The sequence below is a fragment of the Octodon degus genome, unplaced genomic scaffold (assembly GCF_000260255.1).
Source record: "Octodon degus isolate 3935 unplaced genomic scaffold, OctDeg1.0 scaffold00222, whole genome shotgun sequence".
In the NCBI taxonomy this organism is placed as follows: Eukaryota; Metazoa; Chordata; class Mammalia; order Rodentia; family Octodontidae; genus Octodon; species Octodon degus.
The window spans coordinates 1101643-1121323 of record NW_004524798.1 but is presented as its reverse complement, the minus strand read 5'-3'; the positions used below and the strand labels follow the sequence as shown (position 1 = coordinate 1121323).

At 48.9% G+C, this 19681-nt stretch overlaps 1 protein-coding gene across 7 annotated transcripts in view; it reads left to right on the top strand.

The window, feature by feature from the left end:
• The window catches only part of Msi2 (musashi RNA binding protein 2), a 376733-nt gene that overhangs the window by 232019 nt on the left and 125033 nt on the right, over window positions 1-19681 (top strand). For all 7 annotated transcript variants that reach the window (XM_023705519.1, XM_004645275.3, XM_023705516.1 and 4 more), the window contains exon 7: window positions 9579-9627. In XM_023705519.1, the coding sequence (XP_023561287.1) occupies window positions 9579-9627 (49 nt within the window). The remainder of the gene's footprint in view (window positions 1-9578; window positions 9628-19681) is intronic.

Here is a 19681-nt window from a genome sequence, read left to right as displayed (position 1 = left end):
CTACATGCTTTTCATCTGCACTCTACAACCAACTGTGGGCTGGGCAGGCAGAAGGGCCCCAGTAAATACTGGTCTAATGAACAAATGTGTCACCTTCGCTAAGCTCTCCCCCTCCTTCATTCCTCATCCTCACCAGCTGGTCCATTAAAGGAGACGGGGAGAGGGTGTCTGGAGTCCTGTCCTGAGGCTTATGCTGTCTGTGTCCCCTGCCCGAGCCCTCTCCTCTATCCCATCATCAAGCCGTGGAATTTAGCAGCACTGTTTTGCCTGCAGAAAAAAAAAAAAAAAAACAAAAAAACCCTGCAGATGGCCCAAGGGACTGCTGAATCTGGGATTGGAACCTGGACTTCCCAAGCCTGTGAAACTCCTTTCGCCTCCCCTCCCTCCCAAAGGATGGCAGCAGCCACGCTTGTCACCATCCAAGATTGCATTGGCCACAGGAGATGGGGATGATTTTTCTATTTGGTCCTGATGTTTATTTCGTGCCCATCAATATCAGCCCGTATTAGGACAGATGAGGTGGTTATTTACAGGCTGTGCATTTTCACACTTGGTAATTATAAACCCTTCCCCTGTTCGGTCAGAGCGGTGGAGCTCCATTTTGGCAATTAGCAGTTTAGTATTTGTTTAATGGGAATGCAAGAGAGTGTTACGGCACATCAGTGCTCCCCTAATGATTTGCCTCTCTCCTCGGGAGCTGGCAGGTTTGGGCCTTTTTCACGGTAGGTGAGGCCTGAAGGGGAGAGGGTGCAGAGGGGAGGAGGGCGCATTAGGCAGCCTGCCTGCCCCTCCCCTCTCCCAGGGCACACTTGCACGCATACGGGCACGCTCGCAACCAGTGCTGCGAAGGGGCCTGGATTTCCAGAGCACAGCAGCCACCACTTGAAGGAGCCGCACACAAGAGGCCGTTAGGCCAGATGCCATTTCCATGTGACAGCTGTCAGCCTGCAGGATCCAACTGCTTCTCTTGAAACAGCTCATGCCCTGCCTCTCTTCGTGTCCCTCTCCTACCACATCCCTTCCTTCACCTCCTCCTCTGTAAGCCCCCACTCAGATGATTCCAAAGACAGCCTCCCGCCTCATGTCCCCAGCGTGATGCTGAGCCCCAGGGCTTTGTCTGTGGAGCAGATGCGGAGTCCCAGCACACTGTACTCCAGTGGGCAGATTTGCTTCCGCTTCTTCAAGGTGCCCCCCCCCATCTATTTGCAGTGAGGAAACACCCAGCATTGGCTGTGGCTCCTAGTTTGTGGGAGGAGGTGGGAAGGGAGGGCTTTGCAAGAGGATAGCCCAGCAGAGCAGTGAGTTGGGGCCAGCACCTTTTATAATGACTATTTTGAATAGTAGGCGCCCCGAGCTACCATCTAAGCCATCCGGTCGGCTCAGGGACAGGAGACACACTCTCAATTCTTAGTACTCGCGGAGCAGCATAGACTTTTGAGAGCTGAGCTCTGGACTGAGTGGCAGGGGTCCCCCACCAGCGTGAACTCTACTGCCCATTTGGCCTGTGACCACAGAGGTCATAGCATTTAGAATCTGCCCATGGAACAGAAAGAGACCCCTGCATGCTCCTATCACTGTACCTCTGTAGCTGTTCACTCGCTTCCAAGCCAGGCAGGGCAGTACATGCCATCTCATTGGCTAATCTTATCTTCAACTTTTTGGTAGAATTTGAAGGCAGCATTTGTTGGTTTATCCAGCAGACTCTGGCACTGTGTGGAGCCCTAGGGATTTAAAACAACACAATTCAGGGAGACCAATAGGAGATGAACGGAGACATAAGATTTAAAGTCCTGGCTCCACTGTTTTATTACATGTGTGATCCCAGGCAAGTCATTTAATCTCAACGAGCCACAATTTCCTCACCTATAAAATGGGTATGATAATATCTACCCCAGGGCTACTGTGACAATTAAGTGAGCTTTGCAAATTGCCTATTAAGCAACAGTAATGTAGCTATTACAACCATCACTATAGTGGGGGTGGAGATGAATGAAGTGCGGATGCGGTTAGGAGGGCTGAGCAGGAGGTGTTGCTGTTAGCTGGGTAAAATGCCTAAATTGCTAGGACAAAGCTGTCTGCAAACTCAGCATCCCGAAGTCCCCCAGGGCAGGGGTCTGTTTGGTTCAGGCAAAGCTGTCTTCTGATAAACACTGGATTTGGTTTTAATCAAGTGAAATGGGAAAAATGAACTGGTCCCACAAGAACAAAGAAAGTAAAGGTAGGAGAAAAACAGGGCTGAGCAGAGGGGTCCTGCTAACGTGATAGAATATTCTAGCCATTGCCTTCTGTGAAGAGGTTAGGAAAAATACTGCCACCGGACTGAAGACTAAAAAGTGGTTAAAGTGGTAAATTTGGGGCTGAGAATGTGCCCATTAGTAAAGCGCTTGCCTGCCGTGGACAAGGCTCTGGGTTACAGACTCACAATGGGGGAGGGGGAGGTAAATTTTATGTTATGCATATTATGTTACCACAACATAAAAAATATCAGGAGAAACTGAGAGAAGGCATAGATGTGAATTAAAGCAGCCTCGGGTTGGACAGGAAGGAAGGGGGCAGTGCCTGGAGGCTGGCATGGTGAGACCCAGGCTCAGAAGTCCCATGTCTGAGGCCTGACCCAGTCCCTGCCAGCAGAAGCCAGCATTGGGGAAACTCAGGCTTAGAGAATTGGGCCCAGTCCCTGTCCCGTGGCACTGGGCAAAGACCATAGCTCTGCTGATCTCCACGGAGATGCTGACAGTGTTGGGAAAAGAAACAGTGGCTTTTTTTAGGCTTCAAGTTCTGGGCTCAGCTCTTGGTTCTTCTGAGCTGTTACTAGAACAGATCACTGGCTTTCTTGTTCAGAAAGCAGGACAGGGTCCCAAGCATCCTGAGAAAGCAGGCTACAGCAAGGAACCCACCTTGTCCTCGCTTGCTTCTAGCAGGGACAAGCATCCCACCTTTTTGGAGACGCGGTCTCCCAGGTGACCTTGAACTCAGTCCTGCTGCTCAGCCTGTCAGAGTGCTGGGCTCCAGGTGAGGGCCGCCGTGCCCGGCTCCACCTCTGATGCTGAACCAGTGCGCTCACATGCCGCAGGCTCTGGGAGGCTTGGACAGTGCTGACTTAACTGCCCCGGGGTGACCTGGGCAGCTGGCATTTCAACAGCTCCCAGGTGATTCTGGTGAGCAGTCAAGGTTAAAAAGCACTGGTCTAGATTTCAGCATAAACTAGTGGGATTTTCCAGCCTGTCCCAACCCCCTCCAGTCCTTCCTTTGGGGCACGGATTAAAGATAGACCAAGCCCACCTTCCGCAAGGCCAGAGCACACAGCTGAGGAGTCACCATTTCTGAGCTGACTTGTCTATTTTCAAGCTGCTGGGGGAGACGCAGCCAGCAGTGCCTTCCCCTGCGCTGATGTCTCCTGGGGCCTTGGCCATTGTCACTGCGCAGGCTGCCGCACCTGTGCCCTGGGCGGTCCCACTGCATCAAACAGGTCTCTGTTCTGCGGCTCTGGTGCCTCAAGTTTATGGAGCATAAGAAGGCCCGAGAGCCTGCCACACTAATGTCACGGACCTGTATTTGAGCATGTTTATTTAAACTAACACTTGGAGGGTTTGAGTGGGAGCAGGAAGAGAGATTCAAAGGCATTTGTTATGGGGGAGTTGGAAGAGCCCTGTTTCACTTCTTCCCTTTCCCCTCCCTGCCTGTATTTGGCCAGATGATTTAAGGATCATTTGAAGTGCCATTTCCTGCTTTGTTCTTGATATGTATGGTGTGTGGGTGGGTGTGTTTGCATCCCAGGAGGAGTAGGAAATTTCTTAGGGCATGTGCTGACCACAGCAAAGCTCTGGAACAGCCTCACAGACAAAGTCCGAAAGGACAGTGGGGAATTGGATGTTTCCAAATGTTGTCCCAGCAGCCGCTCTGGCCCAGTTTAGCATTCCAGCCAGAGTGGCTACATGTGGACCTTAGGGAGCATCTCAGACAATCCTTGCTTTCACAGACCTTCCGAAGGACAGAGGAGGGAGGTGAGGTGTCTTCCAGGAGATGCAGGTGGAGCTGGAACTGGAACCCGGATCCTTCCCCCAGCTTTGTTCAGCGCTGCCAGCCTCGCGCCCAGTTCCCACCTCCTGCAGTCATTCCCAGTAGCTCTTTTCCCTGTAGCCATCTCCTGGGGAGTGTTTGTGTCCTCAGATCAATTCACCTGTAGTTACCCACTCTACCTCTGGAACCAAAATATAGTTCAGGGCTGGTGAGATAGTTCAGCGGACTAAAGCGCCTGCTTAGGCAAGCGCAGGGACTGCAGTTCGATCCCAGGCACCACATGCCGCATCAACCCTGCCCCCAGGGCTGATGCTCGTATAGCAAGGACCATGTTAGTCGTCTTGTCATTTCTAGACATTGTGGTGGGTGGGTTGAGTTTTAGAAGTCCCCTCACATCTTGGGTCCCCTTGGGTGGATTTCATTCTGAATGTGTTTCAATTAGAATATTGCACCTGGACCGGGGAAATGGCTTAGTGGAATAAGTGCTTCCCTGGCAAGTTCAAGGGCCTGAGTTCCATACACAGAAGGACCTGGTTCCACACACACAAAAAAGAATATGGCACCTGATAGCTCAACATTCAGCCCATGTTCAGCACTTTCTTCTGCCCCTTTTCTTACCTTCATTTACTTCACTAGTATTTTTCAAGACTGTGTATCTTCTAAATGCATGCCCTTTAAAAAAAATATTAAGAACAGAGGCCATCTATGCATTACCTGTGGCCACAAGCATGCCATGTAACAGACCACAGGACCTCAGTGGCAGATAGTAACTGTTTTTATGTCACATGTCTGGAGTCTCTTGGCTCTGCTGGTCTTGGCTGACCTCACTCGCACGTTTAGGAGGTATAGGATGTATCTAGCTATGGCCTATCTAGGCTGGCCTCAGGTGGGGCAACTGGGAGGCCTTAGTCACCCCCCCGCCTGCCCAGGTGTCCGTCATTCTCTAGCTGGCCAGCCCAGGTGTGTCCTCCTAATGGTGGTGGCGGAGGCTTAAGGGAACAGGCAGAAACATGCAAATGCCTTCAAGGCCAGGCTCTGAACAAACACACCATTCTCTCTGCTCATTTTATTGGCTACTGAAAGTCAAGTCCAGCTGCAGGGAATGAGGAGATAGACCATACTGCAAAAGGACAGGGTAGAGGGTGTGGAAGGATTAACTTCATCAGTCTGCCGTAGGCTATAGGCCTCCATGTAACTTGCTGCTCCTTTATAATAACATAGGCCAATACTTTGCAAGAAAAGCATGCCTAATAAGCATAGGTTACGTAAAAGTAAATAAAGTTGCTGTGAGCGAGCTGTTCTAATCAAGATGGCACTGGCTGCGTGACGTAGACATTAGCAGGCGTTTTCTCTGTGAGAAAGTAAGTTTATGTTCTCCAAGTAAAATTTGAGTTTTTTCTGCATTGGGTGCAGGGATAGGTTGGTTGCCACTAAAAAAAAATCCCTTTTCTTGTCATCTTCATCATCATAGGTCCCACTGCCATTGTTTTGGGGGTGTTAGAATCTAAATGTCCAAGCCATGGGGAACAAAGAGAGAGGCAGCTGCTGTTATGCTGAAGTGTACATTCCCTGGGCTGTGCTCTATGTGTTGAGCACTAGGCGTGTTAGAGGAAGAAGCAGTCTCTGGCCATGTCTTTAACCTTTGTTCTTACTGTAACTCTTAGAGGAGTCCTCAGGAAGAGGGGGCCATAGGCCAGCAGCTGTAGCAGCAGCACCCCGGGGGTAGGTGAATACTATGATATAGGTTTGAGAAGCCCCAACACAAGTGACCCACCCCAGAGACCAGCAGTGTTGTTCCTCTTTTCAGGACTCTTCCATAGTTTTGAGGATGCTACAGCTTAGCCTCAACCTTGCTATAGACCCAGAGTCCTGCTCAGGAGCTTTTGGTGTCAGGACACAGACCCAGCACCCATGTCAACCACTTCACCTCAAAGTTACTTGACCTTACTTTTTGGTTCACCAAGACGCCCCGAGGGGGCCAGGGCCCCTTGTACCCTTGCCTCTGGTTATGCCAAAGCACATCTCAAGATGGGAATGACTACGTGTTCTCCTAAAACAGACCAGGTTTGTGCCAGGGCAAGGGTCAGAGCAAGCTCTGATTCAGATACCTCCTGTCTTTCTCTCTCAGGGGACCCAAAAGAACACAAGACCTGGGCATCCACATCCAACACAGAAACTTTGGGTGGCATTGATGAGGGTGCTGTGCTTTGAGTGTTTAACAAGGGCTATGGGTGGTTTGTATCTGAGTTCAGCAGAGCTGTTTGGGGTCCCCCAGCCCACTGTGTGGTTGTAGCTCTTCCATGGGGGCAGCCTGAGCAGTGGTGTTGCAGATGCCGCACAGCCAGCTAGTCTACCTGTGTTTCACTTGTGTGTCCTGTGTGCGTCCACACACATGCGCACACACACACACATACACACAGAGCCCCAGATCACTCCCAGTTTGCTGGCTGCAGGACTGATGCCAGTGGCTACCTCCCTCTGCCCCTTCTTTCCCCTTCTTGGAGACACACACAAGCGTTTCTGTTTGATTCACATAGAACCGTGAGAAACAGTCCCATATGTGAGGCCGTGTTTTTCACTCTATTCAGTCTTTGTATATTCAAATTCTCCTAGTTTCAGCTCTTGCTGTTCTGCCAGATTTTCATCGCATTGATGGCTTCTCTGAATTAATAAGTGTTTTGCAGCCACTGAAAAGTTTTTCTCCCCACAGCCCAGGGACTTAGCCATATTGATTTTTTTTTTTTTCTTTCCCTTTCTTCTCTGGCTACTTCTTAGATGTCATGTTTTGTAAAGTGTTAATAGAATTTTTCTCTTACCCTGCCACTTTATCTATTCAGGAGGTCTTTGTGGGTCCCGTTGAACAGCTGGACTACAGAGGAAAGAGTTCTATTCTTTGTGACATTGGTTGTCCCCAAAACATACACAGATCCTCCCTCACGCCCACCAGGGTGGAGTATTGGAGGCCCAGCAAAAAAATATCCAAACCTAACAAGGAGAGAAGGGAGCCAGTTACACCCTGGTGAAAGGGGGTTTTGAAAATGCATTTTTTAAAAATTCAAAATATTTATTTCCTAAGGGGATTTGAGTCTCAGTACCAAAACATAGCCAGCGCAGAAGGGAGGCTATTTTCCTTACTGTTAGGCATTTGCAGCTCAAAATAAGGATTTGGCAAACATCTCAGAAAATGTGGAGATGGGCACAAAACAGATGTCCTGTTTACCTGCTGGATTCCTGAGGGCCTGGCCGCCCCCACCCGCACCCTAGGCATTCAGATTCTTACTGTGTCCCAGGGTCTGAGCCTGCGACACCATATGCTCAAGTGTGACAGCTCTGTGTGCAAACACACCAGTTGATCTTATGGTGGTTTTGCCTGAGTGGAGCACGAATGGCTGCCATGTGTATAGCCTCAGCAGGTGCCTGGTGCCCAGGGGGTTGCAAGCCTGCTCTGACAAGGAACCCCTGTTTTAAGTGATCTCCAAACCAGTGTGGCCTGCTCCCGTCAGCTGTCACCCGGGAGAGAAAGGGCACATCCTGCTGGAGGAGGCACCAGACAAGGCCACTCTTGTCCCAGCAAGTGACTGCAGGAGAGGGGGTCAGAGGGCCAGCCCCCCAGGATCTTTTGTTCAGCCTCAGGGGATCCTCCCTCCAGAAGGGCTTGTGAAGCCAGACCGGTTCCTTCGAGGTTTGTGTCCTGCTTGCCTGTCCTGTTTCCCTTCTTACCTGGCCTCTGCTCTTCCCCCTTGTTATATCTGATAGCAGCTAGAAAAAGTAGATTTGATTTGTCTGGAGGCACCATTTTAAACCTTATTCTATTGCTTTACCCAAGGTCCTCTCCGTGGAAGCTCGTGGTCTGGGAGCAGTGAGGAATGAATAGCCTGTGATTCCTTTTCTCAGCTGGGTTAGCTTGGGCCCCCAGGTGCATCTGGGAGTCTTTGATCACAGTTCAGTGGTGCTTGGTTCCCCTGCCCCCATACACACAGACCCCAAATAGCTGTAGCGCAGCCCTCTGGACTAACAGTTTTGTCACCCGCAATCACTTGGGCATGGTTGTATTTTAGCTGCCAATCTTGGGCACAAAATGAACAAAGAGCACAAGCTACTTACTTGAGCAGACCAGATCCTTGCTCCAAGTGAGTGAGTGACTGGTTAGTACCAAGACCTTCGCTAAAGATGCGCTTTGTGAAATGAAGGGTAAATAAAAAGAGAGGATTCCAAAGCCAAACTGATTCATGAAGAATTAGTTTCTTGAGCTCTCTGGGGGAATCAAGTGTGGGTCCTGATATCTTACTGCTAGAAATTTCTAAAATGGTTGCACGATATGTGTGAAGAGAGGTAGAGGTTGGCTTTGATATTCTTTTTTCTTTACAGATTTTGGAAAGGTTCTTAAGTCAGTGTATTGGGTACTTAGGGCTGCCATGATAGAGCCCCACAGGTGGGCTGATTTAAACCACAGACATCTATTTTCTCATAATTTAGGAAGCTACAAGTCTGAGACAGTGTGGCAAGGTTGGTTTCTTCTGATTGACCTCTCCTTGTCTCGTAGTTGGCCATCTTTCCCCTGGTACACAGTACGTGGTCTTCCTTTTCTATATGTCTGTCCTATCTCGTCTTATAACTCCAGTCATAGTGAGTGGATCAGGCCCGCCCTAAGCATCTCCTTCAAACTTCATTACCTATCTCCAAATGCCTCATGTATACAATACCAGAGACTGGCACTGCAGCGCATGAATTTCAGGGGGCTGTAGTTCAGCCCATAAGAAACTGTTAAAATTCCAATTGTTTATCACTGGAAAGAATTTAAATATTCATCACAAAGAAAATAATTGAGTAAGCTATGGCTTCTTGTGCCATTAAACACTATACACTAGACATGCAGTTACCTGGGAATTGTTTGCAAATTGTGTAACATTGTTTACTTTAAAAATACAGAAAAAGGAAAAAAAAATACATGCAAAGTGGTTTAAGCCATTAAAATAGGCATTTGATGGGGGGGGGCAGGGAGATAGCTCAGTGGTCTAAAGTGCCTGATTAGGCAAGCTTAGGCAAGCATAGGGGCCGTGGTTCAATCCCTGGCAACACATGCTGTGCCAGCTCTGCCCCTGACCCCACCCAGGATGGGCTGAGCTGGTCACAAAAAAAGGCATTTTTTTTTTAAAATATTTATTTTATTGTATTTTATTTTTATGTTTTATTTTTTGCGGTACCAGGGATTGAAATCAGGATCTTGCGCTTTCCAGGCAAGCACTTATTCTACTGAGCTATCTCCCTGACCCTAATTTTTTTAACTTATTTATTTGTTTGTGAAAAAGCCATATTTTTAAAAGAAACACTAAGAGAAAATATGCCATTTGTTAACCATAGTTGTACTAAGTAGAAAGATAAACAATATTTTTGTTTCAAATATTCTTTAATAAGCAACTGTTATTTCCAGTAATGGAATCCATCTCCCCAACCCATATAAATACATAGAGATAGATGGATCGGTAGATTTTATGTGTATGTTAATGTTTCATATGTTTCGTGAAAGCTCCTAAAGTAGCCTCTATTCTGTTTTCCAGGTGGAAGATGCGATGCTGATGTTTGATAAAACCACCAACAGGCACAGAGGTAAGATGACTGCAGTGTAAGAGGGCTATCCCCTCACCCTCCGCTGGCCTTCGTTTCTTCTCACTTCTGCCCCACTGACAGAAGATCAGGGCAGAGCCCAGAGGGTAGAGGTGTTTAACCAACTGCTGGGAATCTGTATTAACCCAGAGCCACAGAGCACAAAGACTTCAGGTGCGGGACAGTCCTAGTTGTCTTCCTTAGCGGCATGGGGACCATCATGGACCTGTTCAGCCATTCCCAACGCACACATTCAGGTGCACCTTTCTGATCCTGGTTTATCATAGTCCCCTGCTAACCTCAGCACTAAGTGATCCTAGTAGAAATTATTCATAGCAATTACTCGATTGAGTTCTCAATTTGCATTGGAAGAGGTGGTGTAGAAACAGACTGTCAATCTAGAGAGAGAGAGAGAGAGAGAGAAAGAGGAACCTCCGTGTCTTAGGTTTGTTCACTGCATGTTTAGACTCGATGCCGTGTGGCACCTCGAGATGATTCGAGGACGTTTGCACTGATTTGTTGTCTCCCTTGTGCTGCTCCTGTGCCATCCAGGCAACAGGAAATGTTTGTTCAACTTGGGCTCCAAGAACCCTTAAGATGACGTGCAAAATGGTGTGTGAGTTTGGATTCATAGAGGATCCCTAACATCGGACAGACTGTCAGAAGGCTCGCTGGCCGCTGCCTCTCAAGAGAGCACATTAAAATTACTGCTTTGAACAGAAAAATTGTAAGAATCTAGAAAATCCTCCCCAGAGGTAGGAGAGCTGATCAGAGGCTATGATTTAGCCTTCTGTTTTCCTGTTATCTGGAAGCTCCAAGTTTCTGGGGTTCCTATTAACAGGGTATTAATGACCAGAGCTTCCAAAAAAGGGTGGCAAGAAAGAGTGTGGAGTGTTCTCAAGGGAGGGAGCCGAGAGTGAGCTGTGTTTCTTTGCCACTTGGATTGCATTTAGATGTTTCTTGTGTTGTTTACATTCCTGCTGTCACCTGTGATTAGAAGCAGTTACCCAGCGCTGACTGTCTATCTTTCCTGTTTGGAGAAGGCGGCTGCGTGAAAGGGAGGAAGGAAGGCATGGGGGTGGGGGTTACTGCTTCCCGGTTGGGAGAGGGGCAGGCCTGGCCTGAAGGTGCCTGCTGCTTGGCGCCCAGCATCCTCAGCTCGGGAAAATGAGAATCACATGGGTTGCTCTGGCATCCGATATTTGTGGACGGAAGAAATGAGCAAGAGTGGAGACTGGGGTGGAGGGAAAGACAAGGCGTGGAAGTAGGACTATGTGGCCGCGTGCTACGGGGCATGCTCAGAGAGGCTTCGGGACATCCTTGCTGGCCCTCCTGAGTCCAGGCTTATGGTGGGCACAGGGGAGAAGAGAACTGGCAGAGCCTAGAACCCTCTACACTTCTGCCTGTGGGCTCAGGACCAGCTAAATGACGGGAGGGGAGATCTTGGGAGGGGAGGATACAGTCTCTTAATCCAAAATGATTAAGAATTTCATGGTGACCACAGAACGTTAAAATTGAAAAAAGAACCTTGCACAGCCCCTGTGTAAACCACACAGCCAGGATGCCAGCTTGAGGGGTGGGCCAGGGAATAGCAGGCAGGGAGGAAGTGTGCTGAGAAGTTTCTAGAAGGACCTGGCATCTACTTCCCCTCACTTCCTGCTCCCCAGTCTTCTGTCTACATCAGTGGGAGGTTTGGCCCAGACATTTTCAACTGCTCAGAAGAGCCCAGGAGAAATTTCTCTGGAGCTGGGTCCTGAAGCTCAGATTGTGCTTGAATTCCAAGCACTTAGGGGAATGAAAATCATGCGTGTGTCATGCAGCCCCCCTGTGAGTGGCATTTGGAAGCAGGTGCTGAGCACAGGGAATAAAAGCCTCCCAGAACTACCTTTCCCCTCCTTCACCTCCCTGCCTGTAGTTACCTTCTCAAGAAGAAAGTACTTGGTAGCAGAGGTCGAGGATGCCTCTGGCTGGTGCTGTTTGCAGGTCTCTTCCTCCTCCTCCTCCTCCTCCTCCTCCTCCTCCTTTGTCTTTTTGAGACAGTCTCACTCTGCAGTTCAAGCTGGCCTTGAGCTCACTTTGCAGCCCAGACTGGTCTTGAACTCGCAACAACCTCCTGCCTCAGCCTCCCCAGTGCTGGGATTACAGGCATGAACATCATGCCCAGCTCAGATCTGCTCTTAAAAAGGTTCTAGCCATGAGCCTGGGTGCTGTCAGAACACAGCTGGGCCCTTCCTCAAACCCCACACTCAGCCCTGTTGGGCAACTGGGTGCTGATTTGCCCTCAGCTTGGGACCTCTAGCTCTGTACCCTCACAACCGGGCAGCTCCCACTCCAGGGAAGTTGCACAAACCGGGCCCACCTGACCTTCTGAGGCCGGGCTTATGTTGCATTCAGGCCATTAGGAGCCAGGGGTCAGGGCAGATGCTGCACCCCTGCTCCCCTCTTGCCCATCTCCCATTCCTGCACCCCATGCTGCCCGTTGGAACAGGGATGCCCTCAGGTATGGCTGCAAGGCTGTTGGCGTCTCTTGTCACAGAAGCAACAGAAAGGACCTCGCTTGCAGCAAATGAGAAAATCAAAGGGACAAGGAACTGTGAACTGTCTGAGGCTAGAGGTTCCTCATAGTGGGGAAAGCCTCCCAGAGCACCTACTTTCCCCAACTGTGCCTCAACATGCAGGCCTTCTTTGCTCTGCCTGGAACCTCCTCCCTAACCTAGCTGAACATCATGATGTCTTCATGTAAAAATATAGTGATAGGGACTAGGATTGAGGAGCTCCAGGACTCGAAGTATGGCTGTAACAGTCAAGAATGAATTTCTTTCATATTTTTTATAAACTTGAGAAGTGTGAGCAGTTGCAGCTGGTGGGGTTGCCTAGGAAGCAGCTGTGGGGGGCAAAGCCTCTTAACCTGCAAGAAGCTCACTAGGAAATGGTCTTGATTAGGGCGGGTGGTAGGTGAGGCCAGCCTGAGGGTCACCAGCCTGGGTAAGGGGAGTAGATGTCTTTGCTACCTACTTGGCTATCTTTGGGTGCAGCCCACCTGTGGCGTGGGTGTGGCCTGGGTGTCCTTCCACCAAGGACCTTCTTCCAGTAGCACTCTAGGGGCTGGGAAACATGTCCTTCATTCCTGAAGGGGATCTGGACATCTGTCACAGTTCCCAGCCTGGTTTCTGGTGTCCTGGCTTCATGGCTGTCAAGCAGGCCACAGTGAACTGTCTTGGTAGAAACATCCAGTGCTTCCCAGCACTTCCAGACTGAGAGCTGAGAGAGCTCAGTGCCTGCGCAGAGCACTCCATCTTGGTGGGGGACAGAGCTGCCCAGACTTGCGTGGGAGTTGATGCAGAGCTGGGACATGACTGCAGCTCATCACACCTGTAGACACAGTGTGAGGAGCCTGCATGGAAGGGCCAAGTGCTTCCTCATGCTTCCTTCATTTTCCCGCCAATCCTCAGGCCAAACCACAGCATGCGTCCACCTCCAGATGAGAAAACTAAGGCATGTGAAGCTCTGGGATGCTACCTGGCAGTGCCCAAGCCAGATGGGACTGAGCTGCTGTAGGAGCTGGGAACCGTCCTTGGCCTTGTTTGTCCTGCCATCACACAACCCTCTGAGATGATATGTGCCCGGGGGAGAGGAGGGCGCAGTGGCTTTCCAGTTTTCTTTGAGCCATTTCATTTGCTCTTTAAATAGTATTAGAGTTGAGCTGATCTTTGAGAGAAAGTTTATAATTTTCTTCTTGAACTCAGCATTGGGTGTTAGGGGAGGACCCGAGGGCAGAAGTGACGGGCGCTCTCTGTGTGATTTGCGGTATTGCTGGCAGGAGGCTGAGGACAGAAACTGGGAAGGTGAGCAGGTGGAGTTGCTGGTTTCGTACTTTATTGCCCCACAAGCTCAGCCCTGCTTGCAAAAGCGTACCATGAGCCTGTTGGTTGCTACAGTGCATTCTACGCTCACCTCCTGCTGGAAGAAGGGAGCCCCCCGGCGTGAAGATCACCCCAGGGAGCCAAACCTCAGCGGTCCCTCCCCTTGACCCCAGCCCTGACTTCCTGAACCCTGCACTGCTGGGTCCCTCCAGAGGAGAGCTGGCTACTCAGGAGCCTCGTGGGAAAAGAGCAGGGGGTCTCTGAAGCTTCGCCCATCGCCTGTGGAGGGTCGGTCGGTTTCTGGCTGCGGCCATCCCTGCGGCTGCCATTACCCAGCAGGCCTGTTTGCTGTGGAACATTGCCAGAGGCAAAGGAACAGGACACACGGAGAGAAAAAGAAAGATTAGTGTGATGGATGACTTCCCCCAACAGTTAGCAGTCACTTGTTAAGCGTGGCTTCGGAGAGGAGTAAGCGCTGCAGACACTACCATGCCTCCCCCATACCAGCCAGGCTGGCCCTTGGACAGAGGAGGCCATTCTCAGCCTGGCTTAGCCTTATCCCCGCAGCTGGAGAGGTGCGGGGCAGACAGGGCCAGCTGCAGGGAGGAGGAAATTTCCACAGACTTCCCTCAGGGCGGTGGCACTGAGAGCCTGGCTTCTCCCTGGAAGCTTTCTCAGAGTCTCTGACCCAAAAGCAGTTGGCCCCAGTCTAAGGTCTCCACCATTTGCATAATCAGTTTATTTATTAAAATGGTGCCAGTAAGATGTAACTGAAGCTGGGATAGAAGATAATGCTTTTCTAAAGAGAAAAAACAGCCCGTAATGTCTTGAATACCTGCCAGACACTCACTTTGGAAATGGACCTCTGAAATCCAGATTGACTCTTTCGTGTGTGCTGTATAAAGATGATTAAGAATCATGCTGTAATTATTTGTTTATTGGTGCCTATTTCTCAAAAAATGAGGGAGGCATTTAGAGTTTCACACACAGATATATTAAATTAAAAAAAAATTAAAGCATTGCTTCATCTGTAAGTATGAGATGGCAAAGATGATATACGTATAGTTTTGTTTTCTTGATGAGATCCTAGCACTCTGATTTTATTTACCTGGGGACGAAGGCTGAGATTTACAAGCTGTAAGTGCAACTTTGTGGGCTAGAGGAAGCAGGATGTTTGATAACAAAGTCCAAGAGAGTTGTTGGATGGATGGAAAGCGTGGTAGGGAAGTGTGACATTTCAGCTGCTGGTGGCACTTCTGCCCGTACTGCTCGCCTTTGGATTCTAGAGCAACACTTGCTAGAATTCTGACTGATGTTTTCCTCGTGTGCGTTGCTAATGGTCTCAAGTACCCATCAGTCCCTTCCCTAAGTCTGAGATATGTCAATGGGTTTACTGGAAACCTGTAAGCCAACCATTGATTATTATTGATGTGGATCCTAATTCTGTATCTGGATTGACAAGAAGCAGTTGACAAGCCAGCAGCCAGTCTGTCACAGATCACACTTCACCCCTGAATGAGGAAGGGTCTTACCCACACAGAGCTGCCAGTCTGGTTCATAGGATGATAACGGAGCACAGACACACCGGCTGGGCTTGCTGATGCAGGTCTGGGTTTTAGATGAGGCCAGGGGAGAGTCCTGTCTGTCCTCTTTCCAGAGCGCCTCATGTCAGTGTGGACAGCTTGAGAAAGGCATTGCTCAACTAGGAGTCCAGGAGACAATGGTCAAAATGGGATGGAACCTCAATAGGCCTGAGCCTTCTGCCAGCCGGTGTAGACAAAAGAGGCCTTGGGCATGGGAAGGAGCAGTGATGCGGGCCTTGCTTGCTTCGTTTGGACTTGAAGAGACTCTGCTGGAGGGGTTACGTGCATGCTTGGCACGGGCTAAGGGTGTACTTCGTTTAGAATGAGGAACAGCCACTCCTGCTCCACTGGAGCTCAGAACATGAGGTTCTGTCTTCTTGCTGGGCACATTTTAATGCTGGGGCTGTGGGGTGGGCATGGGGGCCTCATCATTCACCGGTGGGGCTTTATCCCCAGACCCGTCACTTGCAGCAGGGAGCATAATGGAGGGCTAGGGTAAGGAGCTGCAGCCCCCACCCTGAGCTGGGGTTCAGATACTAGCCCCAGAGCTGTCTGCACATTTTATTTTCTTGTTAAGTAAACACCATTAGCCTTCCCGAGAAATTGGTGCAAACATGACCTCACAAATAACCAATTAAAAGGGCAGGGTTGAAGGGGAATGCAAATTTGAAAACATGTAGAAGAGGCCATTAGAGATTCCTGTAGATTCCCCAGCCCTGGCAGCATCGATCGGAGACCTTAATTTTATTTTTGACAGGAAAGCCAGGAGTGGGCTTTCATTTTTTTTTTTCTTCCCCCAGCGTTAACTCAATTCCGGAAGTGCCCATTCTGGTGCTGTCTCTTGAGATATTAATCAACACAGTCACTTGGTTTCTGTTCACCTGCTTTTCTTTGCAGACGCAGAGTAATACAAAGCCCTCAACTCCCTAGCAACAGGGATGGGCTGGGGGTTCCTGGGGCCAAAGGGAGCCTGCATAGTGGGGGCGGGGACGCTTGGCATCCTGGGTGAGCTGCGGTTTTTTTTTTTTAGCCGCAGTATAAATCTTAAACTTCTTTCCTTTGGGACAAAAGCACTGGCACCAGAAGGGTGGTGAGCTAATAGGTCTTCCTGCCTCCCCCGGCCATGGCCCACAGAAGCAGAAAGGCAGTGGGCCCCAGGTCAGCAACTCCATTGACCCAGAAATGGTTTTTTGTAGAGAGGGACAAAGCGCCTTTTGTTGGGTCCTGTTCCCATAGAGGCCGAGACTCTGACTCTCAAAACATGTTTGAAGAGCTCAGCCAGGGCAGAGTGTGGAGGCCTGACAAGAACGGAGCCTTTGGGTTGGGGACTTGATTAAAAGTGCCCCTTTGGGAGCTGTCAAGGGCTGGGCCAGGGGTCACCAGAAGCCATGGGCAGCTGCTCCCCTGTTGAGACCTAGGTTCCTGAGGGCACCTGAGTAATTGTGCAGCTCTGGGCCTGAGCTTCTGTGTGAGTCCTGAGGGTCAGAGGGCAGGCGCCAGCCCATCTGTACCTCTGTGTTCACACAGGATTCTGGGAAGGGCCTAAGCCTTACAGTTGGCCACTGCTGGTTTCAGACCCTAGCTTCCCCGTGGGTCCCTCAGGCAGGTGCCTGAGTACCTTTGAGCCTTGCTTGGCTGTCTTATATAGGTCACGCACCTGCTCTGGAGCAGTGCAGAGGCTCCAGGGAGGGGAGGGTGACTGTGGCCCTTGGCTTTCTGTCTTTAGGCATGCAAACTAAAATCTGTGTTTGTATTTGGGGACTCTAGTCTTTAAAATAAAAAATTGTAGGTGCTTTCCCTTCCCTTTCCCATATAACACACGGGCTGTATGTGCCTAGAATATTTCTGGAAGGTTACCCATAAATGGAAACAAACAGCATGATGCAGCGGCTAGGAGCACATGCGCAAGAGCCAAGCAACTGGAAACTAAGCTCTGTAACTTAATAGCTGTGTGACCTTGGGCAAGTTACTGAACCTCTCTGTGACTCAGATCCCTTATCTATCAAAAACCAAAATGACTCTGGGGTAGCCTGAGGCATACATCATTTAATGAGTATAGAGGGCTTAGCACAGTCTCTAGCCATAAGAAACACTCAAATATGTTTACACACATGGACATATACTCATAGATGCAAACATTCCTACCTGAAAAATTGCTTCTAGGAAAGAGAACTAGTGGACAGAGGTACAGAAACAGAAGGAAACTAATATTCTTGTTTGCATTTTGAATTTTTGTAGCATGATTCAAACATTGATTTTTTTTTTTAATGTAAGTTTTTAAAACTCCTTTCAAAGGCCAGCAAGATAGCTCAGCAGACTAAGTGCCTGCTTAGGCAAGCACAGAGACTGGGGTTCGATCCCTGGCACCACATGCCATGCTGGCCCTGCCCCTAGGCACACTGAGCTGGCCACTGAGTCCGGGCATAGTGGTGCACAGCACACCTGTAATCCCAGCGCTGGGGAGGCTGAAAACAGGAGGATCACAGGAGCTATGCAGTGAGACCCTGTACCAAATACATTTTAAAAAATAAATAAAAACTCATCCCAGTTTGAACTGTCGTTGTAGTGATGTATCAACATGAAAGAGAATCTTCAAAAGAAAAAATACTCATCTTGGCACCTTGCGTGGCAGCCACTGTCACTTGGACCTTGGTGCTGACAGAGGCTTGCGCATTCTTAAAGTTGACTGTAGCCATGGGCTGTGCACATCATGTGGCGCATGCTTCACTGAGTGAGAGACGGGCTCCGCCTCGTTGGGGACCAAACCGCCAGACATGACAATGTGCAGATGAGAATCCTGTGCCTTGGAGTCGCCTGTATCTGTTTCTTTCCATAAACCCAGAGTCAGAGAGATAGATGAGGATTTTCTTAGTACTTTCTCCTTTTCCCAGACAATATGCTATTATTAGAATAGCCAGTCTGGCCCTTATATAAAAAGAAGCCTATTTACTCGAATTCTTCCAAGACCTGGGGGTTCAAAGTGCTTTGAAATTAAAGAGAAAAAGTTAAAAGCATTTCCTTACTCCAAGTTATGATTATTAAATATGTACACTTGACCCGGGGGCGGGGGCAACTACAGCCTTCTTTGTGTCTTCATTGATTCTGGCATAAATAACAATTTGACATCTGCTAAGCTGCAAAAGTGTCCTAACTGGGTGACAAAGGAGTAAGAGCTCAGGGCAAGTCACACTGCTGGGTTCAAATTGCACTTATCAGTGTGGGCTTGGAAAAGCTATTTTTTTTTCCCAAAATTTTATTGAGAAATAAATAACAATGAGACAGTTTCAAATCAAATTGGTAGGACAGTTCCAATAATTAACACACTGCATACATCCTTCCTAGTGGTTATTTGTTGTACAAGATGCAGACATGATACCCTATTTACAAACACTATTAGAACAAATCCCTCTACTCATTGAATTAAGAGAATGCAGCTATATATCTATCCTAACCATTTTGAACATACAGATACAAAATGGTCATTCATCTATATCCCCTGGAAAAGCTATTAACCTGCTCTGAACCTCAGTTTTCTCATCTATATAATAGGGTTATTACCAACTCATACTCTCATGAGATTGAACTTAGATAATATATATGAAGCTATGTGGCTTAGGAGGCTACATGCAAGGAGTAACTCTATTATTAGCCCACTATTAATTGTTGTTATTTTACTAGTAATAAGCACACTGTGGCTGTCTTTGCTTGGGGAATGCAGGCCACAGCTTGCTTACAGGAGAGAACATTCTGCTTGCCTATTGGCAGGAGCTATCCTTTCCTGCAGTGGAGGGATGGGTTGAATTGAATCCGCCAAAAAGGATAAGTAGAAAAGTCCTGACCTCTAGGACTTTAAATGTGATCTAATGTGGAAATAGGGCTTTGGAGGTGAAATCAAGAAAGGTATTCCTGAATAGGTTAACCCAGGATGGCTGGTTACTCAGAAGGGACATAGGAAGAGGCACACCTAGGAGAAAGCCATGTGACCTTAGAGGTAGCGGCTGGAGCGGTGGCACTATTGGCCACACCAGAAGCTGACAAAGGAATGAGACAGATGGTGTGGCCCTGTGAACACCTTGATTTCACACTTCTAGAAGCTTCTAGAATTGAGACTGAGGTAAACAATGCAAAAAAGAAGGGGAAAAAAAAAGGAGGAGAAAGAAAAAAAAGAGGAAATTAAGAGAGAGCTTCTGTGTATGACAACGCCCAGCTAGCACCCTTACATACCTGTGTTGCCACCATGGTTAAATAACAAAAGAAAACCTTAGGGTGGGGTGGGGGAGATGGCTCAGTAGAATAAGCACTTCCCTGGCAAGCACAAGGGCCTGAGTTCAATCCCCAGTTCGACAAAAAAGAAAACCTTAGGGCCAGCCAGATAGCCCAGTGGACTAAAGCGCCTGCTTAGACAGACACAGCAACCAGGGTTCAATCTTCGTTGTGCTGTGCTGGCCCCGCCCCAGGGTGCACACTGAGACAGCGTGGTGTCACGTGCCTGTAATCCCAGCACTTGGTAGGCTGAAAACAGGAGAATCACTGTGAGTCCATTCTGTGTAGTGAAATCCTGTAGACCCTGTACTAAAATACAAAAAAGGAAGAAAGAGAGAAGAGAAGAGA